At 37.2% G+C, this 16,954-nt stretch overlaps 5 protein-coding genes across 21 annotated transcripts in view; 2 read left to right on the forward strand and 3 right to left on the reverse strand.

Moving 5' to 3' along the window:
* Nucleotides 1–4,960, reverse strand: part of arid3a (AT-rich interactive domain 3A) — a 36,651-nt gene extending 31,691 nt beyond the window's left edge. For all 4 annotated transcript variants that reach the window (XM_025054126.1, XM_025054125.1, XM_017041495.2 and 1 more), the window contains exon 1: nt 4,723–4,960. The gene's annotated coding sequence lies outside the window, so the exon portion shown is untranslated. The remainder of the gene's footprint in view (nt 1–4,722) is intronic.
* dock7 (dedicator of cytokinesis 7) overlaps nt 1–16,954 on the forward strand; it is a 428,740-nt gene that overhangs the window by 125,139 nt on the left and 286,647 nt on the right. The gene's annotated exons all lie outside the window — the stretch shown is intronic.
* r3hdm4 (R3H domain containing 4) lies at nt 8,073–12,789 on the reverse strand. 2 transcript variants are annotated; one of them, XM_008333742.3, is made up of 9 exons: nt 12,722–12,782; nt 11,803–11,843; nt 11,008–11,165; nt 10,808–10,929; nt 10,610–10,724; nt 10,449–10,534; nt 10,099–10,184; nt 9,783–9,838; nt 8,073–9,564 (listed from the first exon to the last, which is right to left on the reverse strand). In XM_008333742.3, exons 1-9 carry the CDS (start codon nt 12,752–12,754, stop codon nt 9,461–9,463), a joined length of 801 nt encoding a protein of 266 aa, XP_008331964.1. In that variant the 5' UTR covers nt 12,755–12,782; the 3' UTR covers nt 8,073–9,460. The 2 variants fall into 2 exon arrangements, with proteins under 2 accessions (XP_008331964.1, XP_016897059.1); XM_017041570.2 differs by lacking the exon at nt 9,783–9,838 and having other exon boundaries at nt 12,722–12,789.
* Nucleotides 13,011–15,581, forward strand: LOC107990035 (uncharacterized). Its single transcript, XM_017041563.2, has 2 exons — nt 13,011–14,344; nt 14,461–15,581. Exons 1-2 carry the CDS (start codon nt 13,682–13,684, stop codon nt 14,659–14,661), a joined length of 864 nt encoding a protein of 287 aa, XP_016897052.1. The 5' UTR covers nt 13,011–13,681; the 3' UTR covers nt 14,662–15,581.
* abca7 (ATP-binding cassette, sub-family A (ABC1), member 7) overlaps nt 15,322–16,954 on the reverse strand; it is a 19,948-nt gene continuing 18,315 nt past the window's right edge. Inside the window, 2 exon segments of the mRNA XM_025054107.1 lie at nt 15,322–16,738; nt 16,892–16,954. The exon segment at nt 16,892–16,954 is cut by the window's right edge and continues 38 nt beyond it. Of these exon segments, the coding sequence (XP_024909875.1) occupies nt 16,229–16,738; nt 16,892–16,954 (573 nt within the window). The 3' untranslated portion in view covers nt 15,322–16,228.

The following is a 16,954-nucleotide window of genomic DNA, read 5'->3' on the forward strand; positions in this document are numbered from 1 at the left end:
TCCCTACACCAACAACAAGATCATTGAGGAAGTGTTGCACAGGCTGGTCACGCACTTTCCACTGACCTCTTACAGCGAGCCGAAGAAACGCAGCAAGCAAAACCTGATTAGCCTCAGCTATGCCATAAATTAAGTGGGCATATACAAATCAAAAATAACCCGGTGATCCACTTTTCAGTTGTGAAAACTGTGCTCATCTGTCTAGCAATAAAACTTGTCTGCAAAGCCAAGTCAGGATTAAAGAGGCTCTTTAGTTCAATGATTCAATGTTTGGTCCAGTGCATTTTTAAATGTCTGTATGTAACAGTTGACACAAAGTTACAGAGACTTTTTGTGGTTGTTCATTTTATTTAACTTAAATAAATTAAATATATAAATATATATAATATATAAATTAAATATAGTATATTTAAGGCATGATATATAAATATATATGACAAGCTTATATGTTTCTTCAGAGACCCCTTACTTATGAAATACAGTATTAAGCTGAGAGAAGTCGTGCTAAATCTGTCTAAATGCCTGTAGTTTTTCCAAGCTTATATGTTTCTTCAGAGACCCACTTATGAAATACAGTATTAAGCTGCGAGAAGTCGTGCTAAATCTGTCAAAATGCCTGTAGTTTTCGTCATGTCCAGTGTATCATAGGTGAATGTTGGCTTTGCCATGTTACAAACTAACCTACAACTTTATGAGGAGCCTGCGGTGTTATGACAGCAAACATAAATCTCATGTGATGACAGTCATGGCGGAGCAATAGTAAAACAGAGCTCACTTTTATAACCTGTGTGGCTTTTCTTCTGCAGTTGCTGTTCTGAACCAGTTGTTGATTATCACATTTTGAACACGTGCCTCACTTTAGCAGGACAAGCTTAACTTTTCAAAAGTTTTGGAGGGTGGGTCTGAGCTGCTGTACATATACAATAGTATCAGATGTCTCTATCTGGACATTTTCTACTTATTCCTATTTCAACAATTCTACCTTTATTTAACTGCCTACAATTAACTGTATTATAAAACTGGTAATGAGCAACGCACCAATCAAACACCTTGAGCTGCTTTATGCCACTTGGAAATATACTTGCTAACGTGACTATAGACTGATGGTATGACAGTCCTTATATAGTGCAGCAGTTGGATGAGGGGCAAAAATATCTCAAACTGGATTAACTTGTTGGTTTATAGTGTGATTGTTTTGTTCAAGTTGCTTTTAAGCAATGAACATGTGAACCATTCTGTGTAGTGTCCATGGAAACAAAAATGGTCACTTCCGTGTAACACACAGGTCACGGCTCCAAGTGCATGTGCTTCCCACCTGCTAGTGCAGGGTGTGTAGCTATTTGTGTGATTCTATCGAATTAGCTCATGATTATGTGGGAAGGCAGCCAGAGCCAGCGGACACAGATACGAAACACAAATGTTTCAGATTTCATGGACATGTCAGCATGTTGCAGCTGTGTACTAGTATCCAGGCAGACATGTACCAGGATAGACCACGGTGTCAGCTGCTGAATGAATACACAAAGACTCACAGTCCTGGCAGCCTTGCTGAGAAACTACAGGGCATCCCGAATCCTAAAGCCCTTCCTTTCTTTCGCTGCGTCACTGTGAGCACTGTAGGGATTCCCCCATGGCTCCAGCCCAAGAAGTGAAGTAACTTGTGATTTATTTTTGCTGTATTTTTGGCAGAATAACAAGGCTGAAACCCCACGTGCTGCTGTACAGGCCCATCAGAAAAGTAGCTTTTGGCACAGGAACAGCTGAAAGCCAGCCAAGTCACACTGCTTCCCTCTACTTTAATGACAGGAAAGCTTCCCTGAGTGAATAACAGCTGCATTGACATGAGCGCAATTAAAGCTGATAGTTACAGGTGGGTTTTTATGACATTTATGACAATGTAGCCTTCAAGCACACACCCTTAATCTTTGAGGTAGATTTAAGCACAGTGACAACATAAAAGTGCCCTTTATAAACCTGTCCAAGATTAAACGTTGACAAAAAGAAAACAAACAGACCTGCCGGTGTTGTCCGTGCATGTTTGTCTGTCATTAATTCACAGCCACAAACCAGTTCTCGATGCAAACTAAGTAAGCTCTTCCTGAATTACACTACCAAATATTGTTTAAATACCTTTAGGCTGAGATCACACATATGCGATGACAAGAAGCTTGTTAACATTTGACTGGTTAAATGATCCGTCTTGCATTTTTACATGCACATTTAACCAACTCAAACATTGTGCTTTGAGATAACAAAATCAGTAAGCGTTTTATATTTCACGGACAATTCCTTGTGTGTTTGAAAACAGTGGACTCTGAGCCGACTGAATATGGTTTCAATATAAATCACAGCACACCAGGAGGGTGAAGAAAGTAAATATTCTGCCACAAACGGAATACAAATGTCTGAGAAGAAATACATGACATAGAGCCATTACAACTGATGTTATTTTTATTTCCTCTCTTTACTAGTTATATGTTTTGTATCACACCAAATTCCCTTCCCCCCAGTGACCCATCGGGTACAACAATTCTCTTTATTGGTAACGACTGCGTTGATCTGATTAGTGTGGCAATATCTACACCGGCCTTTAAGGAGATTGGATGGTGGTGAGGGGCAGACTGTGACACCGATTTGGAAAGATTTGCTAAGAATTTCAATGGTTGTTAATGACGTTGCAAAACTCCTCTGTGTGATGTTTGACTTTTTTATGTTATGAATATATATTTTATATCGTATATGTATGTATCTACATAGAAATTTTATGTTCTATTTCTTATGTAACAATATGTCTGATTTATGTTCTATTTCTTATGTAACAATAACTGCTAAATTCATTTTTTCATGTCTTTTTGTAAGTTAATATTGTTCCTAAAACAAACAAACAAAAAACATCACCAAAACTTCTATGACATTTGACATTAATGGTTGGTTATAATTAGTAATGGCTCGAATGTTTTGAGAAACATGTAGTCACAACAGTGGTTTAGTTGCTTTTCTGAAAAAAAACAAACAAAAACAAAGCACTGATCCTAAAAGCGGTTTTACTTGAATGGCTATTGTTAAATCCAGCACAGTGATAGGCTGGAGTGTAAAATAATTTGTGTTTATTGTTTGTGATGCTAGACCAAAACCCATGCTTTGGGCGTGTGTAAAATATCCTTGAGCTCAACTTTTACATAATGTAAAATGCATTACTGTACTATGCATGTATGTATCCAAACCTACCCAATATTACTATTGTTCATTTTACCACATATTTCCTCTAAAATGGGAAAGCCCCTGTAAACCACATTTTGATCAGGGAAGAACATCAAACGACTCTACCGAAACCAGACGGTTTAACAAATTTCAGGAGGTAATCTGTGTAAACTGTTTATGGATGACTGTGCTAAGAATAACCACTATAGTGTATATGGTTTGAAAATGTAACTGCCTTCATGTGCCAATTCGTCCCTCCAAGAGTGTGAGAAAAATCTACAACAACCCCAAACCAAATGGCTGTAATGTCAGAAAGTAAAGGGTTTTCAATATATCTTACTATCAAGAAACACAGCATAAAGGGATCACCCGCACAAAAACTCAAAAGCTTCTCTAATTCTGTTTGAGTCGGTTTTGAGTTGAATCAATCTGCTGTCTGTTCTGGTTTTGATGGACAAACATCAAGTTCATCAAATGCTGTATATTCTATGTTGCTTCGCCACTGTTGCGCTTTAGCTGGCACACCAATTTAATGTCAGCTGTGGGAAAATTTACAAATAATTTTACAAAAAAATGTACAATATCACAGTGGTTCCTTTCTTCCATCTTTTTAAAGTATCTCAACCAATTGATCATTTATGCACAAATATCAGTTGCTCAGAATAATCAGCAAGAGCATTTTTGGAGAAAACAACGACCATTACCATGGTCTTTTCTCAAGACACTACATCTGCCACCCAAGGTTTACATTCTTACAGCAAAAGCTTTGTGTATTTCTAACTTACAGTATGTGAACATAATCGCATTAAAGAGGATTCATTTGTTGAAAAAAGTGAGTCAACCTTGTTGTAATGTAAACTGCAACATGACGTGTTAATATTCGCTGCGACGACCTGTCCTGTACAGCTGTAAAATCACTTTAATTAGCAATTCTTACTAAAGCAGCGAACATATAGTATCAATTGTTGAGGTAGTGCACAACATGAACATAAACAAAAATGCTCGCATACGTTTTAAATACCAACACATTTTACTAGGTGTAATGATAATTGCAAAACATTTTTATGCCAAGGTAAACACGAGAAATTAACCAAGTTCGATTGAAATTAACAATGGGTAGTAACGGTGGTAACGGACGATTCCTCCATTACTTTTTAGCCTTCTCATTTTGTTTGGAAAATTTTAAATACACATTTTCTTTCCCAAATTTACTTTTTACATGTAAACATCTGTAATTTTCACTGTAACAACAACTGGCCCGTCTGACATTTTTTAAAAACAAATCACACTAGCGGAAGCCGATTCATATTGTCGGTATAAACAGCAGTTGTCGCCATCCGCCACATATAGCGAAGATTATTCAATTGATCAGACGACGCGATGACGTACCGAATAAAAATGCCTTCTGGAAGTGACGATAAAAACAAAAACAACGTAGGCAAAAATGCTAATTCTAACGTGCTGTTAATGTAAAACAAAAAGGGATCAAAAGAGGTAATAAACCACGCATGATAAACTTACCACATGAGCTTTAGTTCGTTTTTTACGCTGAGTGGAACCGGAAGAAACATTCCTGACTGTTGTCGCCCCCCTCTCTGAATCCAGTCCCCCTTTGCTTACACACAAGACGGGAGAACACACCAAGACGGGTAAGAGGAGAGGCGGCTCGAGTGTTTATCAGCTAGAAATAATGCAGTTTCATGTAACTGCATGATATCCACGCTTTTAGCCTCTGTGTGTGATTGTGTTTCCACAGTTTGAGAGTCCTCATCGTTGAGGCAGACAGACGGAGTGAAAAAAGGGGAGGGAGTGGTAAAGAGAGGGTGAGAGAGGCGTGGAGAGCCTCGGTGGCCTGCTCACTCACATCATTGGTTGACAAACAGCAATCAGATGCAAATTCCTGACCTCTGAATCAGCAGGGGCCACCCCCTGACATCCGTCACCATCACCAACACCACCAGCAGTACATGTCGGTAAATGCAAAGGTACGAGAGAGCTGCTCCAAAAGTTGTGGAAAAATAAAATAAATCAAAACTTTACTTTAAAAAGACGCTACGCAAGAATGAACTCTGGGTGTGGGTATATTTGCACAAAGTGAGAGATATTGCAGTATTATGGTCAGATGTATGATGAAACAGCAACGTCAAACAGTTTCTAATCATCATCTTTAAGTGTACGCTAAAACACAGTAATTAACTCAAACAGAACAGCTGTCAAGGAGGCTTACAGTGAAGTGAGGAATGGCCACACGGGATTTTTGGAAAGTTTCATGTCTTGGCAGTCAAAAGCCATACCTCTAACATAGGATTTGGGATTGGAGATAGCAGCATGTACTCTTAAATGGAAATCCAAATTTGTAATGTTAGACTGAAGTACAAGGATGTTTGTTGGCAATGATAATAAGAAGAGCAGCGGTTGAATATAGCGAACATATGTTGGCAACAGAGCAGCTTGGTGAGATAACAGTCTACTCAATGCTGAGGTGTACAGGCGGATACCTGATGTCGTATCAGGAAGATGACCCAACACATACAGCTGATGTCCTCAATAACTAACTCTCGTGGGAATAACAGAGTCCTGCAAGTGAACAGTGTGTCTGGGATTACATGAGAAACAGAATCTTGGATGAAGGTTGTTCCAGGCTGAAGAAGTCGACTGTAGTAATGGTTGTATTTAAGATACTGTATGTAGAACAACCTAACAGAGGACTTTCTTCAACGACTTGTCCTGGTATACCTTGGTATACAAATAGAACTCTTTATCAAATCGACTTGTCCTGGTATACCTTGGTATACCTAACAAATATTTGATAAAGAGTTCTATTTTCTTTTCTTCCCCACACAAAAAGCAATAACTATCGATAATTATTTTTTGTAAGAGTCACATAAAAAGCCACATCAAAGCATCCCCTGGAGGGAAGGGACTGGTTTATATAAATCCAACATTAACATACACAGTACTTTTACTTTAACCTGAGTCAATTAACAAATGCTTTACTGTTTGCTTTAAATGTCAGTAACAAAGTGGTTCATCTGCCTTTTTAAATAATTATTAAATACAAATACATCTGAATTAATCTGGATGTAATTATGTTTTATGTAATAATTTAAGAAAAGGCTGAAATGAATTTAATACATCGGGAGATTCTGTTTAACATTTGATTTTAACTTTAGACCAAACTATTAAAAATCAACAAACAAACCAATTGGTAAAACCTTCACATTTTAGTTCAACTTTAGCTTTTCATTGTGTACGACCTATAAAGTGTTCAACATGATTCTCTTTCGGTTTCATTACATGTAACAGGATCCTGGAGAGAAGTATTTCAATGCACTGACACAGTGTAAAAACAAATTTAAACAGAATCCGGTGATGAAATTTATAATTTCACACTTGATACTAAATTAAATAAAAATGACAAGACTTGGTTAAGGTGAGTTGCGATTTCTGTTAAATTTTGGCCCAGTCATACACTGATCATGACGCATCGAGTGTCGACATTGCTTGTGTCCTGTCCATGATTAATTAAGAAATGATTATATTACTTTTCTGGGTATTTCTAATTCCTGTCCAATGGAAAAATAATGTTGATACTATACATTGTATTTCATTGTTTATAAACGGTGTAGTACAAATACATGTCATAATTTATATAATTCTATAAACGTAGGCAAAACATGTAAAACTAACAATCCTACTTTTTAAAGATGCACATTTGAACAACAGTAATCCCATTGCAGAACAACAGAAAACATAGTAGCACTGAATTGAGAATAGTATGAAAATGTAATGTACACCTGTTTTTGCACTTCCCCGCCATCTACTGGTAAGTACAGAAATTCAGAAGATTATATATTCACCATGTCTCCTACAGAGTAAAAATAAAAATCTTCTTTTTTTAAATCAACACTTTGTTTTACTAATATTTACAGGCTAATATTTACTCTTGCCATAGCATTTTGTTCAGTAATGATCACACCACACCTCTACATATAAACTGAAACAAATTGTAAAAGTGTATGTTCAGCTTGGGTAGTTATGAGAATTGTGTCATAAAAAGATGATGTAATAACTGTCGTTACTGAACAACAAAGGGTTTAAAACTGAGCTTTCGGGCTTTAAGTTTTGAGTTTATTCACTTTACCTTTTTTCTGCGTATGTTTAGTGCAGACCTTCCCTAAAAAACACAATGAAAGCAGAAAAAACAGTATGCATCATTTAATAGCAGAAGTGACACCTTTAAATAAGCATTGTAGTACATTTGTCATTTCATACACCAACAATATTACAGACAAGTGTAAAAAGCTTTCCGACAAATTTGGCATGGGACGACTATTTATCGTCATTATTTACAACTCCATTGATATGCATCAATTGGTGAACATACGTCAAATGAACGTGTGGTGATGTATACAGTTCACAGAGACATGACATCGGGTGAGATCACTGCATGACATTAAAAGAGAGAGATCAAAAGCCTGAGAAGTTGAATTCCCTCACAAAAGTCTTGCGTTGAACTTTGGTGCACCAATAAATCAAGTTGTTTCACACTGCAGATGGCAGCAGGTTTTTAAAAAGATCTCACTTTAAATAACCTGGATACACACAATGCAGTAAAAATGTATAAATATATGCACAGAAAGAACACGTTTTAAGGCAGAGTTTATGTATCGCAAATGTCAATATTTAGATGAAGACTAGATGAGGGTCAAACCTTGACTGGGTTCTAACATCAAAACACACATGTATTATTCTCACATATCTACTGGTATTCAGTAAAATGCCCTATTCTCTCAGTAAGAGCCTTTAAAAGCCATTGTCGTTTTTTAAAGTGTAAACTGTGAAATTGGTGCATGTTGCTTCAAGCCATGAGTAAACCTAAAGTCTGTTAAAATGGTCAAAGTTTATTTTAAAATTACCCCATAGTTGTAATAGAGGATGGTTTTAGATTATTTCTACCTTGAGTTTAAAAAAAAAAGATTATTTATTGGAGAAACATATGTAATTTGCATTAGACTAAGACGAAACAGTACCATAATAAATATAAAAACTATTATCTCAATCAGCAGGCATTATAACCCTTTCACACTCTATACAAGAAATAATTCTAGTTTCCCTTATGCTCATGAGTGGCCAGAAATATGGAGACATCATAAATATCCATGCTTAATATTTCACTTTTGACACAGCAGACTAATTCTTTAGACAGTAATGTTAAACTGACCTGTCCCTGCACTTTGCTTTTCATGGGCCAACAGGTTTGTTACAACCTGAAGAGAGCAAAAAAGTTGTTCAATGGAAAAATATGCATTAGTTGCTTTGTTGGAGCACCTGCAACAATGACAGTCAACAGAAACAGGAAGTTGGATTCTTAATAGTTTTCAATACAATTTGACTAGGAAACTGTATAAAAATTGATTTTACACACAATATTAGCACTATTAGCAGAACTGCCTTTTTATGTATGGCCCAGAAGCCTGTGTGCTTTAGTTCTGTAGCCTTGGGTGTCTTAAATTAGCACTGGTAGTATGAGCAGATACAAAATAATTTGTAATTGACCAGACCCCTTCATGGTATTTAGTGCTGATGGTTTTACACAAACCCTGAGTCTCTCATACTGTTTCTTTTTTTAAAGGCAGAAGACTGATTCACATTATTCACCAGGAGATTACAGTTCATTCATTTATTCCAAATGAAAAAAAAATAACGATGATAACCAATACAAACTCTAGTAACGCCTGAAAAGTTTTTTTCGGGGGATGTCTCTGAGTAATGATTTCTAGCTGCCTCTAGAGGCCAACATGGGTATGGCAACAAACTGCCTTAGTTGATGGCTTCTCGGCAGTTTTTTTCATTTAGTCCAGGTTTTATAGTCTTAAATGTGTCTTAATCAGATTACACGTTGACAAACACATTCACACTCGGCTGTTTACGGTTCATAACAAAACACAAATTAAGATCACTGCTTTGATTATTTTTTTGTTATCACATAAGTTTAACACACACTGACCATATAGTGAAACTGTAACAACTGCAAAATTGTCCCTGATATTGTAGATGGACAAGAGGCACCTTAAGCCATATATTAACATGAATACTATTCTAACATGCTTGTATTGCAAAACGTACAATTTAAATGTTTTAGTGAATTGTTGAGATGGTCACTGGTGAACTTTACTGTTTGTAGACCTTTGACACTGATGTTACGTTCACAAACTTTTCTTAGTCAACACCACACAGAGGAAACCTGGTCCTGGTCTCAGCTCATCTGCTCCAGGTAGGCAGACAACAGAGGTGAAGGAGGAAAAAACTTTTCCTGTTTGTTCACCACTTCAGTCTGACGTGTTCCATTGTAGTCGGTGCCTGAAGGTTAGCAAAAAAAACAAAACAAAAAAAAAAACCTTTATCAGACTCAAACAAATATGCTGTTGTGGCTCAAATCATAGGACAAGGAAAATGAAACATTTTTTTCAAATCTCTATTTAATAAAACAGTCCCAAATTGTGTAATGACTACAGTTGTTTTTCTCAAAACTAATCACATATCAGTTATACTGTACTGGTGCAAGTGTTTCCACTCACTTGCAGAGACGAGGCCCATGTACTGACAGACAGCGTGAAGTAGCAGCCTCTCAAAGCTGAGTCACAAATACAGACAACAAAAAATGACTTTTCCACTCCTGTGTCTTCACACTGACATAAAATCCTCGTGTGTTCTGACCCACTTTCTTTAACCAGGGTAAACAACCATTTACACATACATAATTTATGTGACCACTCAACTTCAATGTTTAAAAATCTAGGTTGTAGTTCCCACTTTAACCACCAGACGTCAGTAATATACGACAGATATTTGACAGATTATATTTTTTCACTAAAGAAGTGAAATATTTTTTACCTGCTAGTGAGGTTGGTGGTGTAAACTGAGTGAGGCTGAGCCTCGAAGAAGCTGAGGAGACTTTCCTCGTATGTTTCCAGAGTTCCCTGTGTGGGAGAAAAGAGGTTACTGGTTTGATCATTTATGGTTAAAACTTAATCAACCACATCCAATATTGATTATAATTGTTAAAAGAGAGAAAATACTTTAAATAACTGAGCTGCTAAAATGATCGATTATCTATGGAAGAGAAGGGAAATTAGACAAAAAAAAAACACTTTATAAGGTTATACATACAGTAGCTGCTGCAATTTTGTCAGTCCTTATTAATGATGTGCTTGTGAGTTATTTTAAAGGCAACCAACGCTTACCATGGGGACTCGTTTGCGTCTTAAAGCAGCTCGCAGCCTGCGATCGATTCTCTGGAAGCAGTCCTGAGCAGTGAAGGCAGGGTTTACTGTGAAAAGATGTGTCATGTCAGCCAAACGATCACAAAATGTTCTGGTACCAAAAGAAAAATGCACCAACTCACCATTCCTCTGGTCCTTGAAAAAACGGCTAGTGTTTTTCTTCCTTGCATCCTGTTCTAGGAGAGACAAGAGTCTCTCTTGTTCTTCACCAGAGCAGTTCATAAAGTCATTCCAAGGCTAACAACAGAGCAAAAAAAGGTTAAAATAGTCAAGAATTTGGTTCAACATCATAACAGAGCAGGACTTCACAACAACCTTACCTCAGTGTAGATCTCATTGGTGCAGGCTTCAGTGAAAATTGATGGTATGGCTGGATTACTGCAAACCTCCAGGTCATCTTTGCAGCACTCATCTCTCTCAAGAAGATGAGCAAGAAAACGTGCTGGTTGACCAAAAAAAAATGATGACAGGAGCCACCTTCAGCATAAATTAACCTGCAGGAAACAAACGAAAAACTTACCGTTTTCCTCTCGGCGAAGGAACCTCTTGCTTTTGCCACGAGGAATGAGGTCAGAGTTGCGGGTGGCTTGGATGATAAAAATCTGCCTCCTTTTTGCGGGAGACACTCGCTTGGCAGGAGAGTTGGGCAAGGAGATGCATTTACGCTCCTCTATCAGGCTGGGGAAATATAAAATGTTATAAAATAAGGAGGAGGGATCTGTTCTGTTATCTAAACCCAATGCAGGAAGTCGAAGAAATACATGTATTCTACTTGAATCGTAACTATAATCTCTAATCTCTCACTGTAGAATGACAATTGTAATATGATGATTCTTTTGCCAGACATTAGACATAATTATCTTTATTTTATTTTACCTTGAAGTGTCTTTTCAGAAATGGTGTAAACATATATTATTATACAGTATTCTGTTTGTGATGTTTTGTCTCTGTAATTTTTTATTTGGTATACTGGCATGAAATACGGAAATTGAGACCTAAGCAAATTTCGTAGATGAGATGATCAGAGTTTGTTAAAAACAAAGAAAACACAAAAACACTCACAGCTAGTATACACCACTGAAATGCTAACGTGACCAGAAGCTTGTAAATTTAAGGGCTTTTTAAAACCAATTACATTATTCCGAACTAAACTAGATAAGAACGTGTAATACGTTAACTGATAATTACAACCCATAAGCAAGGCTAAGCAAGAAAAACAAGGCAGGAAAACAAAAATAGAACCAAGTAGGCGGCTACATTATGGCTAATGCTAACTAGCTCGCTCAAGATGACGGACGTGTAAACAACGACTCACATATAATCCTGCTCTTCATTGTTACTCGTCACAACGACCATCTTATTGGAGGAGAAACACAGTGACAGAATTCGATGTGAGTTCGTGTTAAAAATAAATGCAACCAAAGTAAACAGCAAGAGAGTTTTCAGTTTTAGCTGCCAAGCAGCAGCAGCGGCTCCTCCCCGTCCTCCTCCCACCACCAACACCACCTCTTATCAGGTCACAGAGAGCTGATACTATTACTGCTGCTACTAATATCCTACTGCTACTGCTACTACTACTAATTACGTTGCTGCTGCTAGTATCATTTTGGTCTCTACTTTTACAAAAAAACCCAAACATGTTCATCTTAAAATGCAATCTAAGTACCGACCAGTGGTCTGGCAATTTATTGATTCTGTATTTACCAGATACATGCATTTACATTGACATAGATATTTGTTAAAATTCAAAAGTTTCATGTTGATGTCTGCAACAAACTTTCAAAAGTTTCATGTTGATGTCTGCAACACCCTTTAGGGAAGATTCCTCATTTAGCTGGTTAACTTGTAACAGGTTTAATGTTCAACGTTGGGTTTTAAATGAGAATCCACCAGAGGCCTGGTCGTGGTTTGCAAAAACCAATCTAGGTTCATGTCCTTAAAATATATGCACGTGACTGTTACAGCTATTTCAGTACATAAATGTCTGAATAGCAGTGAATAGTGAATCATTTCAAGCAGTATGTGATAAATACGGACAGACAGACAGAGAGATCAGTGGACAGTTCTTATTGCTGAAGTTGCTGAACAAAATATATGTTTATACACATATATACAGAGACTGCCCCCAGCCTTTGGTAACCTAACTTGACAATTTACATTATTTACAGCAGTATTGTGTAACTGACTTTCATGCCTAAGCTTATTGTAATAAATATACACTAATAGTTACTTACAGCATGTTTTGTATCAATTCTCATTCTTCCCATCTTATCCTGTCACCTGTTCAACAAGAACATATTGGACAAGCAACAAAGAATCAACATGTAATGATGTGAAACAGGGATGACAGGGATTCCCTTCTGTCACAGTCTGCCTCCTCCCACAAACAGAGATGACAGGGATTCCCTTCTGCCACAGTCTGTCTACTCAAAAGCCACATCACCGTCTACAGACTTTCATCTCCACTGCTTTGCTTTAATGTCATTAGCCACATCATCATCTCAGTTGGTAGCCGATTAAGTTGCTTAATAAAGACATTGTGGTGTTTCTGTATTGGTAGCAACCTCCAAGTGACTTCTGGAGCTGCCTTATAAACTGGACATCAAACATACTGCATGTTGGTATTAGTTTTAACTTGGGTTACAAGTTAAAACTAACACTTGCGTGATTGGAACTGATGGATAGGTCTGTGGAACTCTCTAGAGCCCACAAGCAAATAGAGAAAAAGACAATCTATCTCTATTTGTGAAAATAAAATAAAAATCTGAATTTAATTAATTATATTTGCTCATTCATTACTGAAAAAAGTATTTAAGCTGTGGGTTCTGCCAAAACCTCACTCTCTCTGTCAGACAACTTCTCATTAAACTCCAAATAAACTCACTGGTGCAACATAAATCTTCCATATTCTGCACTTCATTAGTGTATTGGGTTGAATTGTCCGAGGCATTGGTGTTAAATTAAAACTTTCTCCACTTCACTGAAGGTTTGTGTGCATGTTACCATAACAGCCAGTGTAACAGTTGTTGCCACAATGTCATCTCACTGTTCACTGCTGTTGGACAGAAAGAAGCAGAGAAGCTGGAAGCAGAAACACAACAGCCTGTTCAGTTTACCCTAATTTTTATATATATAGTTGGGGTTTTTTTTGTTCCTACTGAGATTTTATCCATTTTTTTTATCCATATTTAGTGATGGGCAGGGAGAGGATATTAGTCAGAGAAAAGAAACTGGATCCAGACACATGTCCGATCATTGTGGGGGCAATAAAGAAAACAACACCAAGGATACAACATGTGAAGCCAAAGGAGAGGATTAAAGTCAAGACATCCAGGGGAAAATTACCTACAAACAGAGGTATATCAACGTGTGAGGTATTTGGGAATGTAATGAAGCTTTGTGTCAACTTAATGCCTGCCTTAGCCTCAGCCCAGGAGCCAGAGCAATCGGAGAGCAAGGACAACCCTCAAAAACAGGGAAAGAAGGAAGGAGGAGAAACTTTCTTTAGAAGAGAAAAGAAGACAACCGCAGGCAACAATATTGACTCCTCAGGCTCAACATTAAAACAAAAAATAATAAATACAAGTGATTCATTTTCAGGATTATCTCTGAACAGAGCTGCCGTAACCAAACAACCACGCAGGCCTTCAATGCTGCCACCAAAACCTCAGTCTTTGTCACTTCCTGTGTGTTGGGACAAGATCCAGAGGTTTCCCAAACCTTTACCTCCTATTGGTTGTTCTGAAACCACTATCCCCCCTTACTTAACAGCTAAAATTGATGAAGTCGATGAAGGACTCACAGGACAACTCATGGATTCCAAGTTCTGGATGGACAATATCCTGTTCTCTAAAAGTGTGAGTACAAGACTATAAGTTGTTTTAGTGTTGATGGTAAATAATATAGAGATACCAGGCAGGAGTCATTCAAAGGGGGAAATTAATTTGCCTATATTATTATTGTTTTTGCGCAGACATCAGCTGAGTTTAGACTTCCTGACATTTCATTGTCCGGTCTGGATGATCTGCTGGAGACTGTTACACAGAAACTAAAGAGGAAGAAGAGACGTGGTGAAGGACCAGTTCAGTCTGATCACCTCCTTATGGCTAAACACAGAAAATCCTGTGTACTAGAGAAGAGAATTGGATTACTGTCCGGCTTGTCCAATGTGTGAGGTTAACATCATTCACATTTCAACATACTATTTTTTGTCAATTTTATATCTGGTGTAAATATTTATTTTTTAAGTTTGTCTAATAAATAATACAGTATAAAAATAAAATAATATAGAGAGCGAGAAGACATTTAGGTCATTGATTGGCAGTAGAAAATGCAAAGGTTGGATAACAGGAAGTTAAAGTTAAAGTGCAAGTGTCAGAAGAACCTGCTACTGACCTTTGATTAACCACAGACTTCCAGTCAACTCCAAGGTGTTTTTGGTACAAAATCCATTAAAGGAACCAATACATTTATTTTCTTTGGGACAAAACAACCAGGACAAACACATACCTGTTGACTTTCATACTGTCTGCACATGTTTGACATACAATAAATATTACAGTGAATAAAATAGTGTTCAAGTAGAATATTGCAGCCTAAATATCCTAAAAGTACAGCCGTGTAACTTTCACACCAAAATACTCCAAACAGTGTTTTATTCCAGCATAGTTTACGTTTGCATAATAATTTTTTTTTAAATTTATTCATTTTTAACTTTTACTTTTCATGTGACGGGTTGAGGTAAGGAATGATGATGCTGATGATAAAAAAAATAAAAATGTAACACTTCAAACAGTATGTAACAATCATAAAGCTTTTGTTTTTCTTTGAATAGAGGAAATAAAAATAACAGTAATAAAGAACAAGCTACAACCTGATCAGGGTCACACTAGAGGAGAATTTGTATTGATGGTAATAAGATTTTTGCACCATAGTTTGAAGCTGGATAATAAGAAAAGGACCCAAGGAGTCAAGAATTTGTTCTTGATTTTTTTTTTAGAAAAATCACCAGATATTAGAAATTTTGTTTTAAATGGTAAAATCCTAAAACAGGCAACAGTTTCTGATGAACCTACTTGATATTAATGTGTAGAACAAGAACAGGTTAAATCACTGTAGATCTTTTTGGCTTAAAATGCTTTTTATACAATAAGAATGTTAGAGGTCCAATGACTGAGCCCTGAGGAACACCTCCTATTATTTTTTATATTTCTCTCCTCTATAATTTACCGTTACTGAAAGATGAGTAAACAAAAACGTATGACCCTGGACAGTTGTTGTAGGTCAGGGGCTAAAGCAATTTTCTCCTCACATAAGAGTTTGGTTGGCCTAAAATGTTGATTTACATTTTATCCAAATATTCAAACTTTACATGATTGTAAAGTGCTGTCAGTAAAACTAGAAAAGTGCCATGTACTGAAGATACAGAACATTTGATGTGACAGAGTTTAAATAAAAGGTTAAAACGCTTTTAATCTTTGGAACAAGGCACCAAAGCCAATATTAATATGTTTTCAGGAGGTAAAGGAGACATACAGTGTTTTAACTGAGACGATGGCTCTGTGAGTTACACCAATATAAGGTCCATCTTTACCACTGCCCTATTCTTATGTGTTTTGCCTTAAATATTGTTTTTTTTTTCTTTTTCATAGCCGACACTGATACACAATCAAATGAACGTAAGTTGAATAACTGGAGTATTTAGTTCAGACATGTCTGAACCCCTGGTGTTCATAACCACCTCATAGGGTGCTGTCCTGTGTGTTGTTGCTGACTATAAAAAGTGCAGAGGGATCTTTACTAGACCACTGTGGTCTGTCCTTTGACCTACTGTTTATACTGGAGTCTCCTTTAGGTCCAACATCACACCCATCTGACAAGTTGCTGTCCTTCCGATTCTTTTGATGCATCTCCTCCTCCTCCAATGGCTGAGGTAGTACAGTCGTAGAAGTACTGCTGCTTTTTTCTTTAGAAGATTTCCCCTTTTTCCATTTCCCCTTGCTGCTAGATGCAGATTTGGTCTTTTTTGATTTACCCTCCTTTCCTTTCTTCTTCCTGTCAGAGGATGTCTCCGCCTCTCTCTTTTTTGAATGCACTTGCACAGGGGGCGATACCAGCTGTTGTGTTTGGATGACAGGAGAACGTATGTTTGTGGGCAGAACAGCCACGTAGCTCTGTACTGTCCCGTTGCCGATGAGCACTTCAGTTAGACAGTCGTCATCAGTCTGCTCTTTGGCAAAGTTGACAAACACCTACAAAAATGAGCCAGAGTTGGTTTTAAACTTCACATATTTATTGTTCTTCCTGGTGGCAGTTGCAGAGTTGGTTTTAAACTTCACATATTTCCTGTTTACAGTTATAAAGAAACCTGTTATAAAGAATTGAAGCTGCAGCTTCATGCTCACCTGATCCAGGGTGGTCTGTGAAACAGAGAAGTCTGTGATGCCCAGCTCCTCGTAGTTGTTGGC

This window comes from Cynoglossus semilaevis, chromosome 2, assembly GCF_000523025.1.
Source record: "Cynoglossus semilaevis isolate Cse_v1.0 chromosome 2, Cse_v1.0, whole genome shotgun sequence".
NCBI classification, from domain to species: domain Eukaryota; kingdom Metazoa; phylum Chordata; class Actinopteri; order Pleuronectiformes; family Cynoglossidae; genus Cynoglossus; species Cynoglossus semilaevis.

Coding starts and splice junctions, on each gene's coding strand:
- r3hdm4 (XM_008333742.3), bottom strand. CDS start 12,754: ATGGGAAGAATGAGAATTGATACAAAACATGCT. Junction 11,844..12,721: donor GAATTGATACAAAACATGCT/GTAAGTAACTAT, acceptor TCCTCCAATAAG/ATGGTCGTTGTGACGAGTAA. Junction 10,535..10,609: donor TTTCAAGGACCAGAGGAATG/GTGAGTTGGTGC, acceptor ATCTTTTCACAG/TAAACCCTGCCTTCACTGCT.
- LOC107990035 (XM_017041563.2), top strand. CDS start 13,682: ATGGGCAGGGAGAGGATATTAGTCAGAGAAAAGAAACTGGATCCAGAC. Junction 14,345..14,460: donor ATATCCTGTTCTCTAAAAGT/GTGAGTACAAGA, acceptor GTTTTTGCGCAG/ACATCAGCTGAGTTTAGACT.